Source organism: Chlorocebus sabaeus, chromosome 22 (assembly GCF_047675955.1).
Source record: "Chlorocebus sabaeus isolate Y175 chromosome 22, mChlSab1.0.hap1, whole genome shotgun sequence".
Taxonomy (NCBI): Eukaryota; Metazoa; Chordata; class Mammalia; order Primates; family Cercopithecidae; genus Chlorocebus; species Chlorocebus sabaeus.
In genome coordinates this window covers 56,030,751-56,053,409 of record NC_132925.1, presented here as the reverse complement: position 1 = coordinate 56,053,409, position 22,659 = coordinate 56,030,751, and the positions used below count along the sequence as shown (strand labels likewise).

At 42.1% G+C, this 22,659-nt stretch overlaps 1 protein-coding gene across 1 annotated transcript in view; it reads left to right on the top strand.

Moving 5' to 3' along the window:
- The first annotated feature begins 336 nt into the window (after positions 1 to 336).
- The window catches only part of LMCD1 (LIM and cysteine rich domains 1), a 66,889-nt gene continuing 44,566 nt past the window's right edge, over positions 337 to 22,659 (top strand). Inside the window, exon 1 of the mRNA XM_007985091.3 lies at positions 337 to 543. Within this exon, the coding sequence (XP_007983282.3) occupies positions 502 to 543 (42 nt within the window). The 5' untranslated portion in view covers positions 337 to 501. The remainder of the gene's footprint in view (positions 544 to 22,659) is intronic.

Below are 22,659 nucleotides of genomic sequence, written 5' to 3'. Positions count from 1 at the left end.
CATTTATTTCTGGATCCAGCTCACTAAAAATACCTCAGCCCTCCTGTTTGATCACTCTCCCTTTTGACCTGAATGGATCGCGGGAGCCGCGCCGTCCGCCCCACCCTCGGCCCGTTGCCCTTTAAAGGAAAAGGGCGTGGGGACGGATTCCTGCCGCTCGAGGGATACAAGCGAACCGGGCAGTCGTGGGCCGCGGCCATGCTGACGTCAGGGCAGCCAGCGCTCCGCTCCGCTAGCGGCCACAGTGCAGAGACCTTCCGGAGGGAGGGGGACAGCCTCGCGCTGCGATTGGCTGGCCTCGCGCGAGCGCCGGCGCGGAGTGGCTGGCGAGGTTTTAGAGGGAGTCCCGCTCTCCAATTAAAGCGGCCCAGCTGCGCCTGGCTGCGCACAGAGCTCCCTCCCAGGCCCGCGAACTTGGCCATTCAGCCGCCGCTGTCCCCGCTGCGCGCCCTAGCGCCTCTGCCTGAGAAGCCAGGCGCTGTTCCTCCACCCCAGAAGAGGATGGCAAAGGTGGCTAAGGACCTCAACCCAGGAGTTAAAAAGGTGAGCGGAAAGCTGTCTGTATTTACCCAGACTCATTCTTTTTCTTGTTTCCCCTTCCCATCTGTTCTCGGAAACTTCCCAAAAGGTAATGAGAAGGAAACTCTTTAAATTCCAAAACTGCATGGAAAACAAATAGTTGGGGATACATGTTTGAGCTAACAGGCACACATATCCCAAACCCATTGTTGTGTAAAATATTTGCAAAGGGTCTTATGTCTTTGGTGATGCTAGTTAAAATTTAATATTTAATTAAGATGAAACATATATATATATATATATATAATCTTATGGTCTGTAAAGGAAAAACCCCTAGCTTCCTCACTCCCTGTCCTCAGGTGGCTGAAGTAAGGGTTGAGGGCATGTGATATTTACTCATAGTCTCCCTTTTGCTATTATCCCAGTGTTTTGTGTGTTTTCCCCAGTACACACACACACACACACGCGCGCGCGCGCACAGTTTCTTTAGTTGGTGATGTTGGCAGTGGCAGCAGTTCCAGCATAAGGGAACTGATTTCTGTCCCCAGGGTCTGCACGTTTCCCTTTCAAGAAGGGCTGGCCCGGAGCCCAGAAGGTCACGGGTAAACTCCTTCACAGGAGCCTACGGCTGTGCCTACAGCTCCAATATCATTTGTTGCTTACCTGAGTGCAGCTGGGAGAGGGCACAGGCTGGAGACTTAGAGAACATGTGAATGGGAAGGGAACAGAGAGACAACCTAAGCTTTACAGATGGGGAAACTGAGGCCTGGAGTCACAGAGAGTTGGTTCTAGCAGGCAGCTGACTGTAAGGAAAGCCCTAGGTCCTGCCACTTTTTAACTGCACAGTATTCAGCAAGTCACTTTTCTGAGCCTCAGTTTCCTTGTCTCTGATGTGGGGATGACAGACCTAACCTCCCTCAGGGCAGTGGTAGCAGGGATATTGACACTGTGAGTTAATTTCCCAAAGCAGTAGTTGTTAAACTCTGATTTCACAGGATTTAGTCTTGCAGGGCAAAGTCTTCCTTAAACATCTGCCATTAACCTGCAGGATAGAATGAGAGGGGGAAGAAAAAAGACTGTGAGAATCAAACTAAAGACACAAACAGCCACTTAGAGGCACAGCATTCACCATCTAATTTATAGCTGTGATCTTTTATAGACAATTTGCCCAGATCCTATCACAGAGTCCAGTGGATCCTTCTAAATGGGTGTACCAAGTCACATTGAATCTGGGCATTTCTCTGGAATGTATCATGCCTCATTGCATTTGCCAAGCTATTTGCAGAATCAAGTCATTTCCCTTTCTACAGAAATTACCATAATACTTTAGACTCTTAGAAGATACCTATTAATCTCTACCTAGTAGTGAGTTATGCATGCAATGCTCTTATTTCTCTATACATTTTTCTGGACTCCTTGAGGACGAACCTGTCTTGTTCATCCCTGTTCGAACATAGCACACCATGCCACACAGCAGGACTCAAAAACGTATGAGTGAGCCACGAGAATATCTGTCCAGCTAAGACCACACTGTTTGCATAGGCTTCATTTTATGCATTATTTTTTAACTTGTAGCATTGATATTTGTGTGTCTGAACTGCCTCCCCAAGTTCAGACACAGAATAGTTCCGGGCTAAAGGTGGCAGAGTTTCATTGTCCTCCAGAAAGTGAAATGATTCTGAGTATTTTTAACATAAGCTGGTTTATAGTTACTGTATGAGGTGAGATGAGGTATATGGAGACTCCCCTTCCTCACTGCAGTCCTGGGTTGCCACTTGGAGGAAGCCTTGTTTTTATTTTCCTTTGCATAGGGGAGTGTGATTATCCTGATTAGAGGTGGAACTTGTTCTCCTTCTTGTCACCCCCTAGTGCCAACTTCCTTGGCCTGCAAAGGGTTTGTTTTCCATTTAGATCCAATTACAGGCTTAGAGAAAGAATGTGGTGGGTAGAGATGAAAGGGCAGATATCTTTTTACCTCTTGGGACTGCGACAATCAGGAGGAAGATCACCATTTTGTAGGTTAACCAATGCCTTCAACTCAAAATGTGGAGGGGAGGGAAGAGAACCGACAAGCTCCTCTTGCTGAACTGAATGTCACAGAAGTGATTAAGTACTACGTGATATCAGCAACATGCTGAAAAGTTTTTACTGCATATTTATTTTTTAAATCTGTAACAGTGGGGGGGAGGTTTATAACATTTGGCTTCAGGATGCATAATCACACTTAGACATTTTGAAACAATTTCATAGACTCTTAGAGCTACAAGGGGCCTATTTACAAAATGAGAAATGGCATACAGGCTCTTTCCATTGCCCTACCCCCAAGGGGGTTGGGGCAGGAATCCCCACCAACTGGATAGTCATAAAAAGATCGTCAGCAGGGAACACAAAATCTAAAAACTGGAGTAGACTTAAAGATCATCTCACCAACCCCAGGCAGGCTAGGGAAAGAGACTCACTAGGGGCCACAGACATACATCACGGCAGACCTTACAAGTTCCCCAACTTCTCTCTTTCTTTCTAAGTAAAATGCTACCACTGGCTGCTCTTGAACCATCTTTTTTTTTCTGTTAGGATAGAGAAGGTTTCCTAGCCCAGACAGTTCCCTGAGAATGGTGAAATCGCCAACATGTCTTAATAACAAAGGGCCTTGAAGGCCAAATGCCATTTTTCTGGGTGAAATCAATCTCAACTATGGATTTGTTCTTGTTGATTAAGGATGCAAATTATTAGTGCAGGCTTTGGCTTCAGATCTGGGTTAAGTCCCAGCTCCACCACTTACTAGCTGTATGCTCTTGGGCAAGCTAATTAACTCTGAGTCTGTATCCTCACCTCATTTGAAAGTTGAAGAAACAGTAACAACATCTACCTGCCAAGGTGGCTGTGATAATTAAGTGAGATGATGTACATAAAAGGCTCAGCATATGAGCACTCAAAGTTAGCCATGGCAGTCTTTGGTGGTGGCAGTACATTTCAGTGGGTACATGGATGCTGAAAGGAGTCTTTTGGCAAATGAAGGACACTTTTATTTATAACTGTCCCCATCTGAAGAGCACCCAGCTTGCACTCAGCTGAACCTAAGCCATTGCTCAGCTTTGACAAGCTAAGACAATGACCAAATGCTGTTGCCTTCATTCTCACCCAATGGATGCAAAATCTGCTTACGTGGAATAGTCTTCCCTTCCGAATGTGGATTGCCAGTTATTGAGCATTTCACTTTGGAGTTATATAATGTTGGGCCTGGAAGGGGAATTGGAGCTCCTTACTTTTTAGATAAGGAAACTGAGGCCCAGAGGGATCAAGCTCCTTGTCAGAAGTTGCAAAGAAAATGTACTGAAGCCTATTAGGCTCTGTAAGAATACAGACCCCTTGACTCTCAAGGAGCCATCTGTAGGAATTTAGAAGGGATTAGAAGAAAGAGAGCTAGGAGCCTGTTCATAGTTGACTGTACAGTCACCAGTGGGCTGGCTCCACAGGGAGCCAATTAGAAATTCTCACCCCTCAACAAAATGCCCACGGGGCCTTAAATGATGGTAATTCTAAGTGCATTGCCAGGTCCACCTGGATGTCTCTCTCCATGCTTCTCTACGTCACATCCCTCTTGGCTTTCCTGTCCTTCAGGCTAGGCCTTCCCTCTGTACTCAGCCCTTCCTGCTTTCACCTCCACTTCCTGCAGTGTGCAAAACTACTGGCACATCACCCGGGTGAGCTGATCCAATGTAAACACGGCTCCTCGAGAATTGTCGTTGGCTCCCTCAATCTTAAAAACATATTAAACTGTCACTTAAAGACCTTAATAGCCAAGACATTGGAGACATGCCCATAGGTGTATAAGTAACTTGGCCCAAAACAGAGCCTTATTTTTTAAAAACAGAAATAAATTATCCAAGTCCCTTTTAAAGGCTCTCTAAAAACAGATGCTGAAACCATTACTTTGTAAATTGCAGATTTTTGTCCTAACCTGCAGGTGTGTCTGACTACGTGGAGTTGGGAGCTGACAGTTGACTTTCACCAATGTATCCGCCACTGTGGTAGTGGGAGGCAGGGAGGAGCTTCATCAGATTATCTTCAGGCTTTAATCTAAGCCGTCTCAGCTCCAAGGCTAGGGATTTGCTCAGAGCTTACCAACACTCCTACGAGTTGGAAAGTGGAAAAATGACTTTGGCATTCCCCTCTGAGGATGCTTGGTTTGATCCTTTCTTCATGCAACTGACCAAAGGTGACAAGGATGAAAAAAAAAAATAGGCTGAAATCAGCAAAGGCTGGGGACCAGGAAGGAGGGGCTGCGCACAGGCTTTTGTGTGTGTCTTTCCTTCTGCCCTTACACAGGCCACTTCCCAAGAGGAAAAGGTAAAGAGTAGAGAAGTAAGGGAATAGTTCCTCTCACAATCCACTAGAGCCGAGAGGGCTCCAGGAGAAGTATTCGATTTGACTTTAGGAAGGCAAATCGTCCTTTCTTTTCAACTTGCACATTCAAAATAGCTTGTGTGTCTCATAAAGTGGAGATTTACCATGATAAGTAACAGACCTTGAGAGCTCTTATCTCCCGACCATTCATCCAACACCATTTAAATCTTTATTTTAAGAACAGATTTCTGGCAGGGGCGTCAGTCATTATAATAACTGCAGGCATTTACTCACTGGGTGACTTTGGACAGGTCACCTTTCCTAGGAAGTGGCAGAATTTGGGTAACAACCAGGGTTCTTTCTGCCTCCAGCCCACTGACCTTTCCTTTACACCAGACCATCTCCCAAATAACAAATGATTATGAAAAAATCGGCTTAAAACTTCGTTCCACTGAAAGCGGAATTGTGAAGCAGCTTTTCAGGACATCCAAAATGAAGAGCCAGCTGTTGCTCTTGAAGAGACTTCGTTTAGAAATATCTTCCCATCCCCTACCATTTGATAACAGGAAGAGGATTTGCCCAGCTGCTACTATCTCACCAGGTGCAGGGCCACCAGCTACTTTTGCAGGACTCCTTCAAGATCACAACATTTCCTTAACTCCACATGGAACAATTGGTGTGTCCCAAACCATTCTTGAATGTTTACACATAGCAATAGCGTAGATCTGCAAAAGCTCTAGAAAATGCTCTCTATAAAACTTTTATAGAAAGAGTTACATATGAAGTTGAGTCTCCTATGTCCACCAAGGCTCCTTTAGTGGCTGAAACACAGATTTAGTATCTAATCCTGTATATTTGATGCAGAAATTGTGTTTTCACAAAAACAAAAGTGACAAATCAATTACAGTGCTTTGTGAAACTCCCAGATCAACTCCTTGTCTCATATCTGCTCTTTTGTATGAGAAGCAAACCCTTTTACTTTTTTTTTCTCAGAAAAGAGAAAGGAATCTGTTCTTGCTTTTATTACCTATTTGGATTCTTGCCTCCTAACAGACTTATTCTCTGTTAGGACAGGCCAGTTTGGGGCTAGGCAAAAGAGAGAAAGGAAAGATGTCTCTAAGGGTCCAGAGATGATTGACATTTTCTTGTGTGTTAGCTCTTTAGCTTCAAGGACTACCATGCAAAGATATTTGTGTCCTTTTTTACACATAAGTAAGACTAAGAGTTTAAAATGACTTGCCTAAGGTCACGTGATGACAGATTAAGAACTCAAACTCAGGCCTCTCTGACTCCAAAACTTTAGTTCTTTTTACTCTACAAGAAACAGAAGGCATTCATAGAAAGCAGAAATCTGGTGTGGAGGGACTATGATTATTACTGTGACTTTCATACACAGATCAATTTCTTCCAGCCCACTGAACTCATTGATAGTCTGGTTCAGAATCTTCCCAGCATTTGCAAAATGTTGCCAGGCATCTGCATCTCTTTGATAGCTCTTGGTCACCACCAGGAGTATACTGTCACCCACACCAAATCAGAGCCATTTCCTAGGTATAGAATAAAGACTTTCTTGATTTCTCCTGGTTTTCCAGAAGGCTAATGGACATCTCCCAGCAAAAGACTAGTAGAGAGACCTTTTAAAGAATAATACATATTATCCTAATACTCTAAAATAATCCTAGAGACCTTGTCCCAGAGCTTTCAGGAAACTCTGGCATGGGGATAAGGTTGGCCTTGACATGCACATTTCTACATGTCTGGTCAGCCTGACCCATGGCCTACCCAATAATATGTAAATCATGACCAAGCCAAACATGGCCTGGGCCCCCACCAGGAGACATGCTTTAAAAGGAAGTGTAATTGCTAAGGGAGAATAAACAAAGGCTCCATTTGGCAAGTAACTCTGTTGAAGGACAAAGGAGTGCCAGTGTCCAGCTCAAGGTGGCTGTTTCAAATCCACATGCTTTGTGTAAAAATATTGAGTCCTTTGTAAAATTTATCTTTGGAGACAAATGCTAATGAGACATTGTCTAAAAGAGCTGAGCAGAATCTTGTTATCTGCTCATTCAACCCCTTCATGTCACAAATGGGACGAGGGAGAAATGGCATATCTGAAATTTACATAAGAAATGGCATACCTGAAATTTACAAACTTACATTTACTTGAGTGGTGCCACAACCAAGATACATTGACTCTCAGCGTCTTTTATGAATGAAGGAGAAAAGAGTGTCTGCTGTATTCTGTCACTTCCACACCCAGAGTGTCCCAGTTTTGTGTCAACCTCATACCCTGAAACTCAGAAGTTCAGGTGGACATTTTGACTGTGAACTTAGCTTTGGCCACAAGGTCCAGAAGCCACTTCGAGGAGCCATTAAACACACAGCATTTGCAAGCACAAAGATCTAGGTGTGACCTGCAGTTCTTCAATTTGCCAGGTCTGCAAACTTTGCCAAGTTACTGATCCTCTCTGGACTTCTGGTTCTTCATTTGAGAAAGATAGCTAACCATAGTTCTACATTAAACAATAGTTTAATGAGGTAAAGCGCATAAAGTGCCTGGATACATAATATACCCTTGATAAACATTTTCTCTTGCTGGTATGGGTATCCCCTCTCATCAGCAAGATGCAAAAATCCCATAGGTTATTAAGTATTGGAATGTGGAAGACCAAATTCAGTTTACCTACATCACATGGGGCTTGTAAGCTCTCAGACTGCAGGACCTTCTCTTTGTAGTTAAACTTGGACCTAGCCATAAATATGCTCAGGCCACATCACATTGCAAAATCATGAGAATAGCCACAATTCATCTTGGGTGTTTCCACAGCAGCCCTCCCCTGTTCCATTACCCCATTACCGGTCTTTCCTTCCAATGTCTTGCTTATAAGATAGGGCAACAGTCACTCATTTCTTTATATAACAAATATTTATTTAGCATCTGTTATGTGCCGGCCACTGTGCTAAGTGCTGAATACATGACAATGAATAGAAAAGCTTTGATCCCTGCCAAGTAAACTTGAGTCTGGTAGAATTTATTTTTCATAAGGCAGGAGACAGGTCAAATAATGTCAGTGTTCTGTGAGTCTTTGTGTTCCTTGACCTCTCCCCTCCCCAACACACCCACATACCTCTCCTTCCTTTTCCAACCTCCCTTTCCACCCTCAGATTTTCCAGGACACATACCTTCAGAGCCACATCTCAACTCTGATCATCCCTACAGTGTAACAGTAGAAAAAGTGTGGTAGTTCTCCCAGTTGTCACATTTTAAACAGGGCCTTTGGGAAGAAACCACCAGAGGCACTGAGTGAAAAGGAGTCTGAGGCAAGGGGGACTATTCGCAGCTCTCAGATCCCACCAGCAGCCAGTGGTCCCTCAGCCTTCCTACAGCGATGTGGTGGTAGGCCAGTTGTCTTTGCTCAGCATATGTTTGCTCAGCATATGTTTTCAGAGGCAGCTGAACATTTAGATTGTATTTTTCATAGTATTGATGTCAGGGACACCAAAGGGCAGGAGCATAGGGAAAGGGCTCTTGGCTGGCTAATGACCTCATAAGAAACCTGCCCTTAGAAGAGAACATCTATTTGGGCTATATGACTCAGTGGCGTTTCTAGGTACTGATTCATGAGGCTGACCATCCAGGTGACTGACCCGGGCAATCTGCTGGCTGAAAGAGGTGGAAGGAAAGTAGATCCCAGCTCTGCCCTCATCCTGGAGGAGAGCCACCCCTCCTACCATGGCACGTGGGTGCTCCCCACCCCAACCCTGGGTCAGTGGCCAGTCAGTCTCCTTGTTAAGAGGATCTGACTCTAATGTGGGGAGAGGTCAGCATCTGGGGGCTTCTTATTTTAGAGGAAGTATAAGAGAGAGATGTTTTGAAATCTTATTAGTGGATAGAGGAGGGGCTTTTAACCTAGGATCTGTAGATAGAATTGAGGGTGTCAGGGAACTTAAATTAGGAAAAGTATTGCATTTTTTATCCCTAACCTATAACTGAAATTTAGCATTTCTTACTGCTATGAATAAAGATAAATACCCTAGAAGTTTAGCAGCCCCTATGCCTTTCATACCAATGGAAAGCAGGTATTTTTATATCACATTACAGCTGAGATAGATCCTCATCCTACCATTTATACTAATCCCTGCTCTGAAATGACCATACCCACTGCTAGATCATATTCATTAACTTAGTAAAGGCACATCTGTTACTAAGTCACAAATTTGTTTTTATATATTGATACTATCTCAGTAATGTTGGTTTTCTTTGCATTTTTATCTTATGCATTTAAGACATTGTCCTAAGAGATATTCTCATGTCAGATAAACAAAGAACCTAAAAATATAAAGACTCTTTGCACATCAAGCTAAGGCATTAGCAGCATTGCACCACACACACACACACACACACACACAAATATACACATATAAGCATAAACATGTAAGCACACACATACAGCTATAGTGGATTGAGGTCTGAGGCTCTTGGAGTAAACAAACTCAATTCAAATTCCAACTCTGCCACTCATTTCCTATTACCTCGAACAAGGCATGTTAATTCTGAGCCTCAGTTTCTTCATCAATAAAAGGGGCCTAAAAGTTATTGTACTCATAACAATCATCTAAGCTCTTGGCACAGTACTTGACATATAAGGAATGTGTGTTAAACACAAGGCATCCTCACCATTAAGAGAGCTAATGAAGGTGAAATGGTAAAGAGAATAAAAACATTACTTTGTTGAAGCTTTTTAAACTAACCTTTGATTTGGCTAACTCTAAGAATTTATTTTGTCCAAACACGTATTACACAAATATTATATGCCAGGGACTGAGCTGGGAAATGGAGAAATAAAAGGAGAGGAATTTTAAAATCTGATGGTCTCAGAAAAGGGACAGCCTAATCAAATCATCAAAGAATCATAGCAGTGCCTAAAGACCTTGATTGGGGTACATGTGTGGGACTGAGAGAGATCAGAAAAGGAAATATTTAATCTTACCTGGGGAGGTCAAGAAAGGCTTCCCAAAGAGGGGACATTTGAGCTGAGCGTTGAAAGACGAGGATGAATGAGCTGTTAGGATCAGGCCACAGTCCAGTTTTATACCTTCCAAATCTGACACCCATATTTTCCATTCTATTCGATTTCCAACTTGGGGAATATCACCCATCTTGGACTGTGGAGAAATACATTCCACTGTATTCATCCAGCCACAAATGCACATCTTTTATCTTCTCATCTGAGAACCTGTTCCTCTTCCTCTCAAGCAAAACCCATTGGGGTGACAGGATAGCAAGGCCTGTCAGGCTGCACGTAGAAAACTTCTCATGGTAGTGACTTGAGGCTCTCCCAAGCCCTGCAATGGAGATCCAGAAAACTCCTCCTGGTTGAGTTTGAATTTTTGCAGGAAGATACAGGTTTGTGTTTTGACAGCAGGAAAAAAAGGTAACCAAATATATGCAATATATATGGAAAGAAAGGAACACACACGTGTGTGCACACACATATACGTCTGTGAGATCCAGCACATGGCACATGTGAGCAGAACATGAAAACACCATTCAGAGCACCATGGCATGTGTGTGCACCCTGAGCTTCACTCTGAAGCCATTTAATAACAAGAGGAAAAGAAATCGCAAGTAGGACTTGTTGATGAACTGTGAGGAAGCAAAACAGCATTCTGAAATATGGGAACTTGGTTAACAAGATCTGGAATCTTACATCAAAACAATTTCTTTCACACAGTTTTTACTTCGATTTCTGACTTGGTCTGAAAATGTGAGTTCCTTCTTGCTGTATTTTAGAGCAGGTGATGCATTGAAATGAAACACACATGGCTTGGATATCTCAGTGCCGCTAGGATGATTGTCCTTAAAATTGTCAGTTGTACATGGTACATTAAACAGAGAAAAATAAAATCCCAGATGATTCCTTGGCAATTATCTGAAAAATAACGTTATGGTGATCATCCCTGCATTTGCAAGGACATGAAGAAAGGGCAAGACTTGGTGGAACAGCTTTGTTTCCTCTAATCTGTCCTCCTACAGAGCCAACAGACCTCAGTAGCCCATGGGGAAGATACAACCCTGTAATGAGATTCCCAGCTAATTAAAATGGCTGTCATCACCCACCTTGCACATTTCCATGAGCCCAGCCCAGAATTGGACCATCACAGGGGAAATCATCCTATATTTATTTGAATAATGTTTGTACTGTATATTTCAGCAATTAAAATTAACTTTTAAGAAGTAAGAAGAGGCTTAGGGATTCTCTAGGTCAACTGCCTTCTTTAACAGATGAGGAAACAGACCCAGCAAGGCCAGATGACTTGCTTGAGGTCACAGAGCTAGTTAGTGGGAGAGGTAGGATTAGAATTCAAGGTACTATAGTCTTTCAAGTTCAGAAAGACTTTTAAAAACTGTGTTGTGTAGAACCACTTCCACATAAACATGAGATGAGCTGGGCAGCCAGTTGCTGTCAGAATACCACTGTGGAACACTCACACCTCCTGAAGATGTCTAATTTTTTAAACTTCTCTAATTATTGGAAAGCTCTGTTATTTTGAGCTAAAATTTCTCTCTGTGTAACTTCTCCTTACTGGTTTTCTTTATTTCCTTGGCAGATTCAAGGAGGTAATGGCCATTTTTTTCTGAAGTCCCAGTCCCAGTTAACCTACTAAGTCCTACATATTGGTCAGGATGAAGGTCAGAGCATCTGTATTTTGGGTTTCTTCCTACCTTCAGGGAGACCTGGTGTCAGTTCTTAGCTGAGTGAGATGGCCAGCAGACATCCCCCAAGGTTTGTCTGAGGATCCGTCTTGTTACTTGTGCCAGCTCCTCCACCTGGCTAGGATAGTTCCCTTCCCTGGCCTCACTCAGGTAGGGAAGCCCTTCTGTGCCACCAGCTATCCTGTTTCTTGCAAGAGGATTTTTAATGTGGGAAATCATGGCAAGAAAGAGGTGCTAGGCAGCATTAAAGCACCAAGAGAAGAACTCCAAACCCATGTCATAAACACTCAAGAAAAATCAGCACTGTTCTACGTGCATACATGCATAGCACCTGACTTTCAAAGAAAAAAGGAAGAGAGGGATGCATACAAAATCAAAGAAGGCTAAGGAGGCAAAGAGGAAATGCTTGATAAATAGAGGTAATATCCAAAACTTTTAAAAAATTGTTTGTAAAGTTGTCATCACTTATTACTCTATGGAATGCTAGAACAGTACGAGGGTAATCAAATTTTGCATGCTTGTGTCTTTTCCTCTGGAGGCAGTACTCAATAAATAACTATGAAGGCTGGCCATCAAAATGAACTTGCTTTCCTGAAAAGATACCACTAAGAAAGTGAAAGGCAATCCACAGAAATAAAATATTTGCAGTATTTATATATACTGATCCCCAGACAAACCCTGGGGCATGTCTGCTGCCATCTCACTCCGCTAAGAGCTGACACCAGGTCTCCCTGAAAGTGGGAAGAAACCCAAGAAATAGACACTCTGACCTTCATTTTGAATATTTATTTGTGTGTGTGTATATATATTTGTGTATATAGATAGATGATTGATAGATAGATAAATAGATAGATAGATAGATCTGTGTTGTACTCAGAATATATAAATAACTTCTACAAATCAATTTAAAAATCCAATTTTTAAAAAACAGGTGAAGACTTGAATAAGCATGTCTCAAAAGAAGATGTCTGAATAGCTAAAAGTATAGGAAAACATGTTCAACATCATTATTCATTATAGAAAAACAAATGCACAATGAGACAGTGTCACATACCCAGCAGAATGGTAAAATTAAATACTAACAGAACAGAGTGCTAGAGAGGATGTGGAGCAACTGGAACTCACAGACGTTGCCAGGGAGAATATAAAATTATACAACCACCGTGGAAAGCTGTCTGGTAGTATCTAAAAAGTTAAATATATATCCACTTTGTATTCCAACAATTACACTTCTAGGTATATGTCCAAAAGAAAGGATCACAGATGTTCACAAAAAATCTTGGGCAAGAATATTTGGAGCCATGTTATTCATTACAGACCCAACCTGGAAATATTTCAAATCTCCATCAACAGAGAATGGATAAACCAATCGTTTTATATTTGTAAAACAGAATATCTAACATATGTAACAATATGGGTAATTTTAAACATGTTAGACAGAAAAATAAACCAGACACAAAGGAATACACACCGTGTAATTTCATTTTTACGATGTTCAGAAACAAGCAAAACTAATCAACAGTGATAGAAATCAGAATAACGACCACCTTTATAAGAAGAGGTGTTTATTGAGTAGAAAGGGGCCTGAAGGAACTTTCTGGGCCACTGAAAATATTCTACATGTTTATCTAGATGATGGTCACTTGGGATATACATATAAAGTAATCGAGCAAATACTGGAGATTGGTGCATTTTTACTGCATGTAAGTTTTCCTTTGGAGTACTATTAGATAATAATAGAGACAGTATTTGATAAACAGTTGGAAAGTGATATGTATCCAGGCAGCAGACCAATGTGAGGGCAAAGCATGAAGAGTGAGTTCCTGCTGCAGCCCCCTGGAGGTGTCACATTAAGGGAGAACTTTGTCTCCAGGAGCTGCCACCGGGACCCTTTCAAATCTTGCCATTGAACTTAGCCTGGCATCCAGGTTTCTATGCGATGGGTCTCTTTTCAGCCACATCTTCCACTACAACATTCTGCTGCCCCAGGCAGACCTGTCACTCATTCCCTGAACATACTTTTTCTTCCTTGTGGGCATGCTGAGAGAGTTTCCTCCTCCATGGTACCAAATCCCACCCCTTCCTCAGTGCCTTCCTCCATAAAACCATCAGTTCTGACTAAGTTCGCTGTCCTGTGAACTCCTAGTGTGGACTTACTCTCCCGCTGCACGCACGTTTAATTTTCTGAATGGCCCTGAACCATCTGCAGTGACTGTCTTGCCTGCCTAACTTTGGCACTGTCATATCCTGTTTATGCTGAAATTCTCCATGTTATGCTCCTTGAGAACAGAGACATTCCCTCTTCCCCTTTGGGTGTACCCTGGAACGGTGGCACATGTTAAGGGCTCAGTGATATTAATGGATAGAAAAGGGAGTGGGATGGAATTGGGAAATAGAAGGAAAGACATGAAAAGAGATAAGAGCAGCTTTGTTCTCCTTTCTGACAGGGACAAGGAATTCTGAGAGGTTAGAAAGAAGGAAAGAGACCCTAAGAGCAGAGGATACAAAAACTAAACAGCTGTGGAATAGAGGAGGGCAGACCATTAACCTTTTCAATCTCCCCTCAGTGTGGTCCCTTCCCATTCTGCACCAAGATCAGAACTGGCAAAGTAGAAATGGGCGGGGAGAATGGGTAGGAGACTGCCTGGTAGTGTTTAGGAGGAATCTTAAGATGAAAAGGAAATGAAAATGAGAGGAACTGGGGAAGGCAGTGCACCAAACCAGACCCTGAATTTTTGTATGCTTTCAAGTTTTATTCTCCTTCTTTAAGCTTGTCTACAAAAAGATGGGCTTTAGGATGGTGAACGAGCCAGGCCTTGATTCATTTCCCCTTTTCAAATAACTAACTTGAACCTTCATCTGAGCCTTGAGGCTCTCTCTTTCTGGATGGACTTCTCTTGAGAACAAACTCCAATGATTTCCATGGTCTGGGGAAGCGGTTGGCCTGGATCACGGAACAACAGCAGCTGCATCTCAGGAGGCTTGGCCCTCCTGAGAGACAAGAGCTGGAGGGACGACTGAAAACTGGCTGAAATTTAGTGCAAACCTCTTATAACTCAGACAGCTATCTACTTTAAGTTTGTAGTCCTTGATGAATATTTATACCAAACTAGGGCCAGTGGAAAAGTTCCATCTGCGTGGATTTTAAGAGTTTTGCCTTTCCTCAGCCACGTTGACCAAACTCAGGAAAGTGGCGGAATCATTGCCAAGTACATGCTCTTTGAAGTGCAAGAAATTCTAAGAAGGCCTTGAATTCATCATATTTCTTCTTATCCTGAAGACTTAGAGTTGGCACTCCTTTTTTAAAAAAAAATGCTTAATATCAACACCTCTCAGTGCTTTATAATTTTAGCCAAGCCCTTGACACCATGCTGACCACAGCACTCTAGAAGGAGTGGATAGGTCTATTCGAAGTTTTGCAGGGAGAAATTGCTTTGTTGGTTGATATTTTTAAAATATGAATGATCCACTTAATCACTGCAATTCTCCTCTTTAGTTTGCTAGTAAGAAAAATGACCCCAAGTTTTATCCTTAGTGTTGTTAGTCGTCCTCTACTCCTCAGAACCAAAACACCAGAAATTTCAACCATGTCGTACCTTTGATGTGTGAAGATAAAACAGAGGCTTTACTCTAGCACGAGGCATAGTAACTGCTCTTACCAGATACAGGCCAGGTGCCAGGCATTGTGCTACATCATTTTTTCTGAATTTTACAATCAACCCATTTTGCAGATGAGTAAACTAAGATCCAGAGGGATTAAGTTCCATGGTTACATACTTAGTCATGGTGAATGTGAATGAAATGTGGGCAGTTCAACCCACAGCTCTTCCTTTTCCTTCTGTACAGCTGGAGGATCCCTTATATGAAAATCTGGAATACTCTAAAATCTGAAACTTCCTGAGTGCTGACATGAAGCCTTGAGTGGAAAATTCCACACCTGACCTCATGTAACTCATGTACGCACACTTTGTTTTATGCACCAAAATTATTTAAAATATTGTATAAAATTACCCCCCAGGCTGTGTGTATAATGTGTATATGAAACATAACAATTTCAGGTTAAGGCTTGGATCTTGTCCCCAGGATATCTTATTATATATACGCAAATATTCCAAAATCTGAAAAATATCCAAAATCTGAAATACTTCTGGTCCTCAGCATTTTGGATAAGGGATGCTCAACCTGTACTATTTCTAATCTATATCTAACATGTTTGCAGTGTTCCAGAAGTATGGGTCATGGACTTGTTGGTCCAAAGATGAATTTAGTTGACACACAGACATGCACTGACAACATTGAACCATGTTAGTCAGCATCTTTCTCTCATTTCAGTTCTTTCATTCTTCTGATTGTGTCAAGGAGGAAGTCTCCATCTGATGCTAAAACGTCTTTATCATCCCAAACACTTGCTGAACTTCACTTTAAACAATTGGCAGTTAGTTCCCAGGCTCAGAACTTGTAAAAGGCAATCATACCTAGCTAGAATTTAATGATTCATATTTATTGCATTTGTCGTGGTTACCATCTAATTTTTATACACTTTAGAGATAATGTTTTTCAAGAAAAATGTTTTTAAACGTGTGTTTAAAGAAAAGTCAATAATCACACAGATGGTGTATGGAGAACAAAATTCATGAAGGAGGAACATGAGGTTTTATAAACATCTAATGTTTAATTATCCCTGGTTTTCAAAGCATCTTACATGCATTAAAATATTTGATTTCTACAGCCACCTCTTGAAGCTCATAGGGATTATGATCAATTTTAAAGATGAAAAAAAAAAGGTTCAGAGAGCGGAAACTACTTGCCAGGGTTCACACAGGTAGTAAAAATGTAGCCAGGACTCAGGTTCAACGCTAAGTTCCAACATGCACAGAGTTCCCCCAACATTTTGTCAGCAAATCATTCAAGGGCAGGAGTGGATCAAGGGGTATTCCAGAGCAATGATCCCAGACCAGAAATGCCATGGAAAGGCTGCAAGGCTTACTGACTCACTGATTGCCCTGAGTTTTCACAATTTCCCAGTGCTTGTCTGTATTCTATTTCATAGAGAAGCCTGCAGCAGAGTTTTTCTAGAGAAGTCTGATTTTCTCTCTCTAGTGAGTCACCTTCCAGATGGTCAAGAAACTGGCTGTCCCATCAGAGGGTCATCTCTTGCCTCCTGAGTACACCACACAAGGGATGGCACAAACTAGGAACGGACCACTTGATGAGGAAAACTGGGTTCTGCAGCAAGAAGACAGCATTTCTTTCCAAGTCTCTTTGCCTTGAGCAGTTGACTGGGATTCAGATGTCAGGTCTGGGTGGCTGGATAGGCAAAGATACCACAAACATAGGAGAAACAGGGAGAGAGTGAGTTAGCAGTCTCATCTGTCTATCCAGGAAGAGATTCCAGGAACTGAAAACACTCCTGGAGATAAAGATGAGAGCTGGAGAGAATAGTTGAAACTACAAGTAGATTCTAAGAAGAGAGGAGAAGAGCCAGTGGGAGAACCTTGGGGAGAGAAGAAAGTTATTGAGGAAGGCAGAGAAGGGGGTAGTCAGAGGGGCTGGCGTAACCACAGGAGGCTAGGATCCTGAAAACCAGAGGAAAACAGGGTGGCTCTCTTTCCTTCCAGCTCCCCTTTTGGGCATCAAACTCAGATGCAGGATATCTAACATATATCAGATTTGATGTGCCAGGAAGCATAGATGATGGCATAGATGAAGCATAGATTAAAGCATGGATGAAGCATAGATTAAGATGTTTTATATAAATGTTTATTGAGGAGCTACTATGTGTAAGGCATTATTCTAGACACTGGTAACAGAGCAATGAACTAGACATAAAGGGACCCTGCCCTCATAGAGCTTACAGTCTAGCAGGAAACAATGATATTGAAGAGTTATATACATAATTAAATAATTATCATCATGGTGGATACTACAAAATAAAAGGTACAGGGTTTTCTAAGACCATATGATAGGAGTGTCTGAGGGATAAATAGAAGTTTTTTAGGTGAAGGGAGAGAGAAATGGTGTAAACAGAAGGAACTGTATGTGGGCAGGCTCAGAGGTATGCAGGAATTTGGCATCTTTCCTGGGACATATGGTTAAATGAATAATTCTACATTTACTCAAGAGATAATTTTCTGGAAAGTAACTTGGCTTCTGTATTCTGTTTTACATTTGAATTGTGGCAAATGAGTCTGAAAAACAAGACCTTGAAAGTGAATTATTTGCAACTAATTTGTTTCATAAAACTGAGCTTAGAAAAATGTGACCTAAATACTCTTTAAGTTCCTTTTAGTCCTAAAGATCTATGACTTTCTTACATGCAGAATCCAGCTATATATAGTGTGTACAGTTAGATCATTATGTGGGGGAAAATCCAGGAAAGGATAAAACATCTGAACCAAAAAGTGTATTTAGTGTTAGTTTTTAAGACATATGATAGCAAAAAAAAAAAAAGAAAGAAAAAGAAAAAGGAGTCTTTTATAAGAAGGATGCTTGGTTTAAAACCAGGAAAACATCTTGCTGAAGGCACTACACTAAAACACATGTGATATTTTACCATCAAGGCACCAATGTTGGTTGAAGGAAATCCTTTTCCATCTGCGCACACGTGTGTGTGTGTGCTGTGTGTGACTGTGTGTGTGTGTGTGTGTATCAATGCTTCCATTGTCATGAAAGTTAACCCAGGAATTCCTGTGAGATTCCTAGCAGGAAGCATTTGCATAAGCAAAGCCTTAAGACTTTTAATAACAGTGCTGTACGTTTATACAACACATTTCCTTTTAAGATACTAAGATTCAGACAGGCAAGATTAAAAATCCACCAACTTGGTGTGTTATGTCTCCCCTATTTCCAAAATTAACTCCAATAAAAGTGTGTTATCCTTGGAAAGATCAGTAGTGCTGCAAATTTGGATTTCAGATACATGCATGCACAAACACACACACACACACGCACACACCAAATGACATTCCTACAGGATGACATTCTTAGACATCAGGCTGCTAAAATCAGGGGCATCTTATAAAACTGGGGAGGTATAATAAGTAGCTATTGCTGACCTCAAGCTTACAGATGTATCCTTGAGAAGGAGTCTGCTAAGGGCGGAAACCTAAGAACCACAAAACCAATTAGATTTTAATTTCCAAGTGTAACCTGAAGACACTAGGCCTGGGGACACCAACAGCTTGTTCTAATTTAGGAAAGGTGGGGTGAGAGGGGAGTAAGGGGTCCCCATGGGGACCTTATTTTCTTCTATCTTGATTTCCCTCAAGTTACTTGGTAAATCACTAAATAAGATTCCCAGGGGAGTTGGATAACTTCTGGCTCATAGTGATGCTGGTGACTTTACTACATATTCCCAAAGGCTGGCAGGACATACCTAGGGAAAGAAAAAGACAACTCCAAGAGAAAAAACGATTGTGTTGGAACCTCTGGAAGCATTTAGTTTGGCAAGAAATGCCAGGTCAACTTTTGCCCTATAGGAATCCCTTTCATAGGCAATTAAAACAATGCCCACCTTTTGGGACTCTGAGTGATCTCAAAAGATTCATAAAAAGTCCACAAATGGAAGGAGATCAGAGGACCATCCTCTCACTGACTGAATTAAGCAGGTAGCCCCTCAAATAACAGGTTGACTTTTCTAGAAACATGGACAATTCTGAAATAAACAGCAGAGAATGGTTTTGCCTCTTAGCTGGTTTTCTCAATCTGCCTTTGTACAATTCACTATTCACATTAGCCTGGGCAGTATCTGTAGCTAGTTCAAAGGGAGCTTGTGTCAAAGGAAAATATTAGTTCAGCCTTAAAAATCCTATCACTTCAGTCCAGTGGGGTCCCTTATACATAAGATTTGTGGGCCTGCTTTGGATACAATGGCATGTAAACATCAGCAAGAAGCAAGAAGCTGGCAGCCAAAAAGGCTGTTTTCCTTTCCCCCTCGGTCATCATCGTGTTCGCCCTGCCAACAGAATGTTCAACAAGGAGTCCATGTCCTGGGCCAGGACTGCCAGATTCGTAGATGTTCCATGCGCCATCACACAGATCCAGTCACCCAGCAATGAATCTTTGAATTTAGAATTTGGAACTTTTTGCCTTGTTCCATACTCCTCTTTTTCAAAGTGACCCCAACTCCATCCCCTTTGACAGATAAAAGAGAGATCCTGTGACTGTTTCCATGCTTCCCCTTCTCAAAGGCTATCACCCATGCCAACTGGGAGAAGGAGCCCAGCCTGCGAATGATTGTATAGAATTGCTTACAGCTCCTCTGTCCAAACGTCCCTCACATCCGGCTGTTCCAAGAGTTGCAAACCCTTGAAAAATGTGCTGATTTGAGTCTTATCACCTCTTCGTCTATTTTTGATGGAAGTGCTAAAAATACAAAAGAGTAAAATTATCCAAAAGGCAGACAGAAGAAAAAGAAAAAGGAGCAGATAGTCTCCTATCTTGGCTAGCAGAGCACTCACAGTGTCTGCTCCCTTATGCCAAGTGATACTGTGATGATAGGTAGACAATGCTAGTAGATTCGGTTGGTAGACCAGATGACCGAGGGAACTGTGATTGCAGTAATGGATTCTTAATTAGAAGGAGAGTTGTTTTTGTTTTGTTTTGTTTTGTTTTTGTTTTTCAAGATGCAGATGGTGGGGTCAGCTTCTCAGGTGGAGTACAGTTTTAGAACCACCACCAACACCCTACCCCTCAAAGGGAAGCACAGGCTTCTATACGCTTACTTCTTTCATGGCCCAGGCTCTGGGTATTTTGGCTTTCCTGGAACCAATCTCAAATCAGTGAAACTTGGCTAGCAGAGATGGGGTGAGGGGAGGCAAGAGCAAGGTCTTAAACAGAGAAAGCTTTCATTTTGTATTTCCCTTTCCACATATGGATTTGCTTTTCTACTCTGTTTTTATAGCCAGATTAACCCCTTTTGTTCACAGATGATGTGAGCCTTGGTGGTCTCCAATTATCCCCTCCCCTGGAGGGGAAGGCAGAGCTACACAAGTGATTACAAGCTCAGCAGTGTTCCATGAAAGGGCATCCATGGTGGCTTGGAGACTGCAACGGGGAGGAGAGTGGGTATCTAGTCTAGGAAAGTCAGAGTCTGCCCTGTGGAGGTGATAGGAGGAATTGGCCAGCCTTTTCCAGAACTGCCCCAGGGTTCTGTTCCTCAAGGAGCCTGAACACAGTAATTGGAACAGAGACTTCAGGGACAGCTGCTGTGGGAGTCACAGGAGCAACAGTTCCCTTTCAACAGTTCCCCAAAGGGTCTGGGACTACCATGCTTTGCTCCAGCCTCTCACATGCTCCAGCTTGGCACGTTGGGCTTCTGTGAATTTATTCCTCATTTGTGACCACCCTGATTTTAACTTAATCTCACCCATTAGACATGACATGTTGAGAGAGAGGGTCATTAAGGAGAACATGGTATATTTTGCCCCAAACCCAAATTTTCCCTAGAGTTGAACCTGGAAAAACCAATCCTGAGAGAGGGGGAAAAAAAAGGAATGATCGAACAATTTAATTGATGTTTAAAAATTAAAAATTAAAGAGAATATATCATTTGACATAGAGAGTGAAAACTATTCTTTCATTCAGCATTTGCTTAAAACTTTATTTGGGACACCAGAAACTCCTGACATTACGAGATAAATCCATCTGACTCTTCCAATTACAACCAGTCTGTGGGATAAATTTAACACACACAAACCATGTAATAGGAAATATCATGGAATCTTTACCCTGAAGTGCTGCTGATTCAGGCACTTCTGCCATCAACTCATTATCCACCAATTGTGTTCTCATTCTGTTGCTTTAAATAGTATTGATTTTTAAAAACAAAACAAAACAAAAGTTTCCATCCCTAGAATTCTAAGTACTAGATCAGTAGGGCTCATCTCAATTTGTTTAGTCTGTGCATTTTTATCTTCATTACACAATTCAGGAAAAGAGTCCCTAAATTAAAGGGATTTCTTCACATTTGTGCTTGTCCAGACAGAGGAATAGGAATGCCCAAGGAGCAACCCTGGAATAGAAATGGTAGATCTGAACATACACAAACACTCACACACATACATATGCGCACACATGCACAAGCACACACAGCTCCCTAAAGAGCATCTGTCATATGACCCCTAATACAGATGAGGTCTTTGCTGCTGTCTGTGTGAAACTCACTGTGGTTTTAGGATGCACTTTATCCAAGTTGTTTTTTTGGTTGATTTCTGCCATAAAAGTGGGCTGCAAGTCTCATTCTTTCATATCATACTTGGAAAGACAGGATTCTCTTGACCACAGCCTAAAGCCCTAGCGTGGGGCTTCCCAAAGCTTGGGGAGATGAGTGAGCAACAAGCCAAAGGATAAACACGGAGCAGCAGTTCTGCTTTAAGATTGGAGGGAGCAAGATGGGGAACATTGTTTTACATTACAACAGAAAAAATAGAGATTATGGAATAGGATGCAAAAAGTCACCCTGATGTTTAAGAGCAAATAGACTGGAAAGAGTCATTGTTTCCCTTCCCTCAGCATCCCTGGCTTTCCAACCCCCTGGCCTTCTCCTCTGGTGACACACAGGATCTGTCTCAGGAAGAGAGGTCAGGCAGAGAATTTACTTTCAGGAAGGGCAACAAATGTAGACTTTAAGTTATGGACAGGCAGTGATCATATTGGTAAGTATGTTGATTCCATTACTCTGTTAAGATTGTGTAACCCTGTTTTGGCAAGTCCTTGCTTCAATTCTTGGGAGCTTCAAACAATGGAAGAAGTCCAGACCCTTGTCAAGACCCCAGTATTCCTTTTTTATAACTTTTAATTTTTGTGGGTACATAGTAGGTATAGACCCCAGGATTCTTAAGTGGGAAAGTGAAAAAAGCCTTCCCTGCCAGGCCACTCCCCAGAAAAATCATACTTCTTAAGGAAAAAAAAAAAAAAGACTTCCCATGCAGCTTGCAACCATTTGAGTGTTGCACATTCCCAGGTTGGGCCCCTTCATCTAGTGGGATTCCTCAGTCCAAGCTTCCACCTGGAGTTGGGGAGGGTTTGGGGACCACCCCTCACCTCAGGCGGGGCAGAGAATCTCAGTATCCATG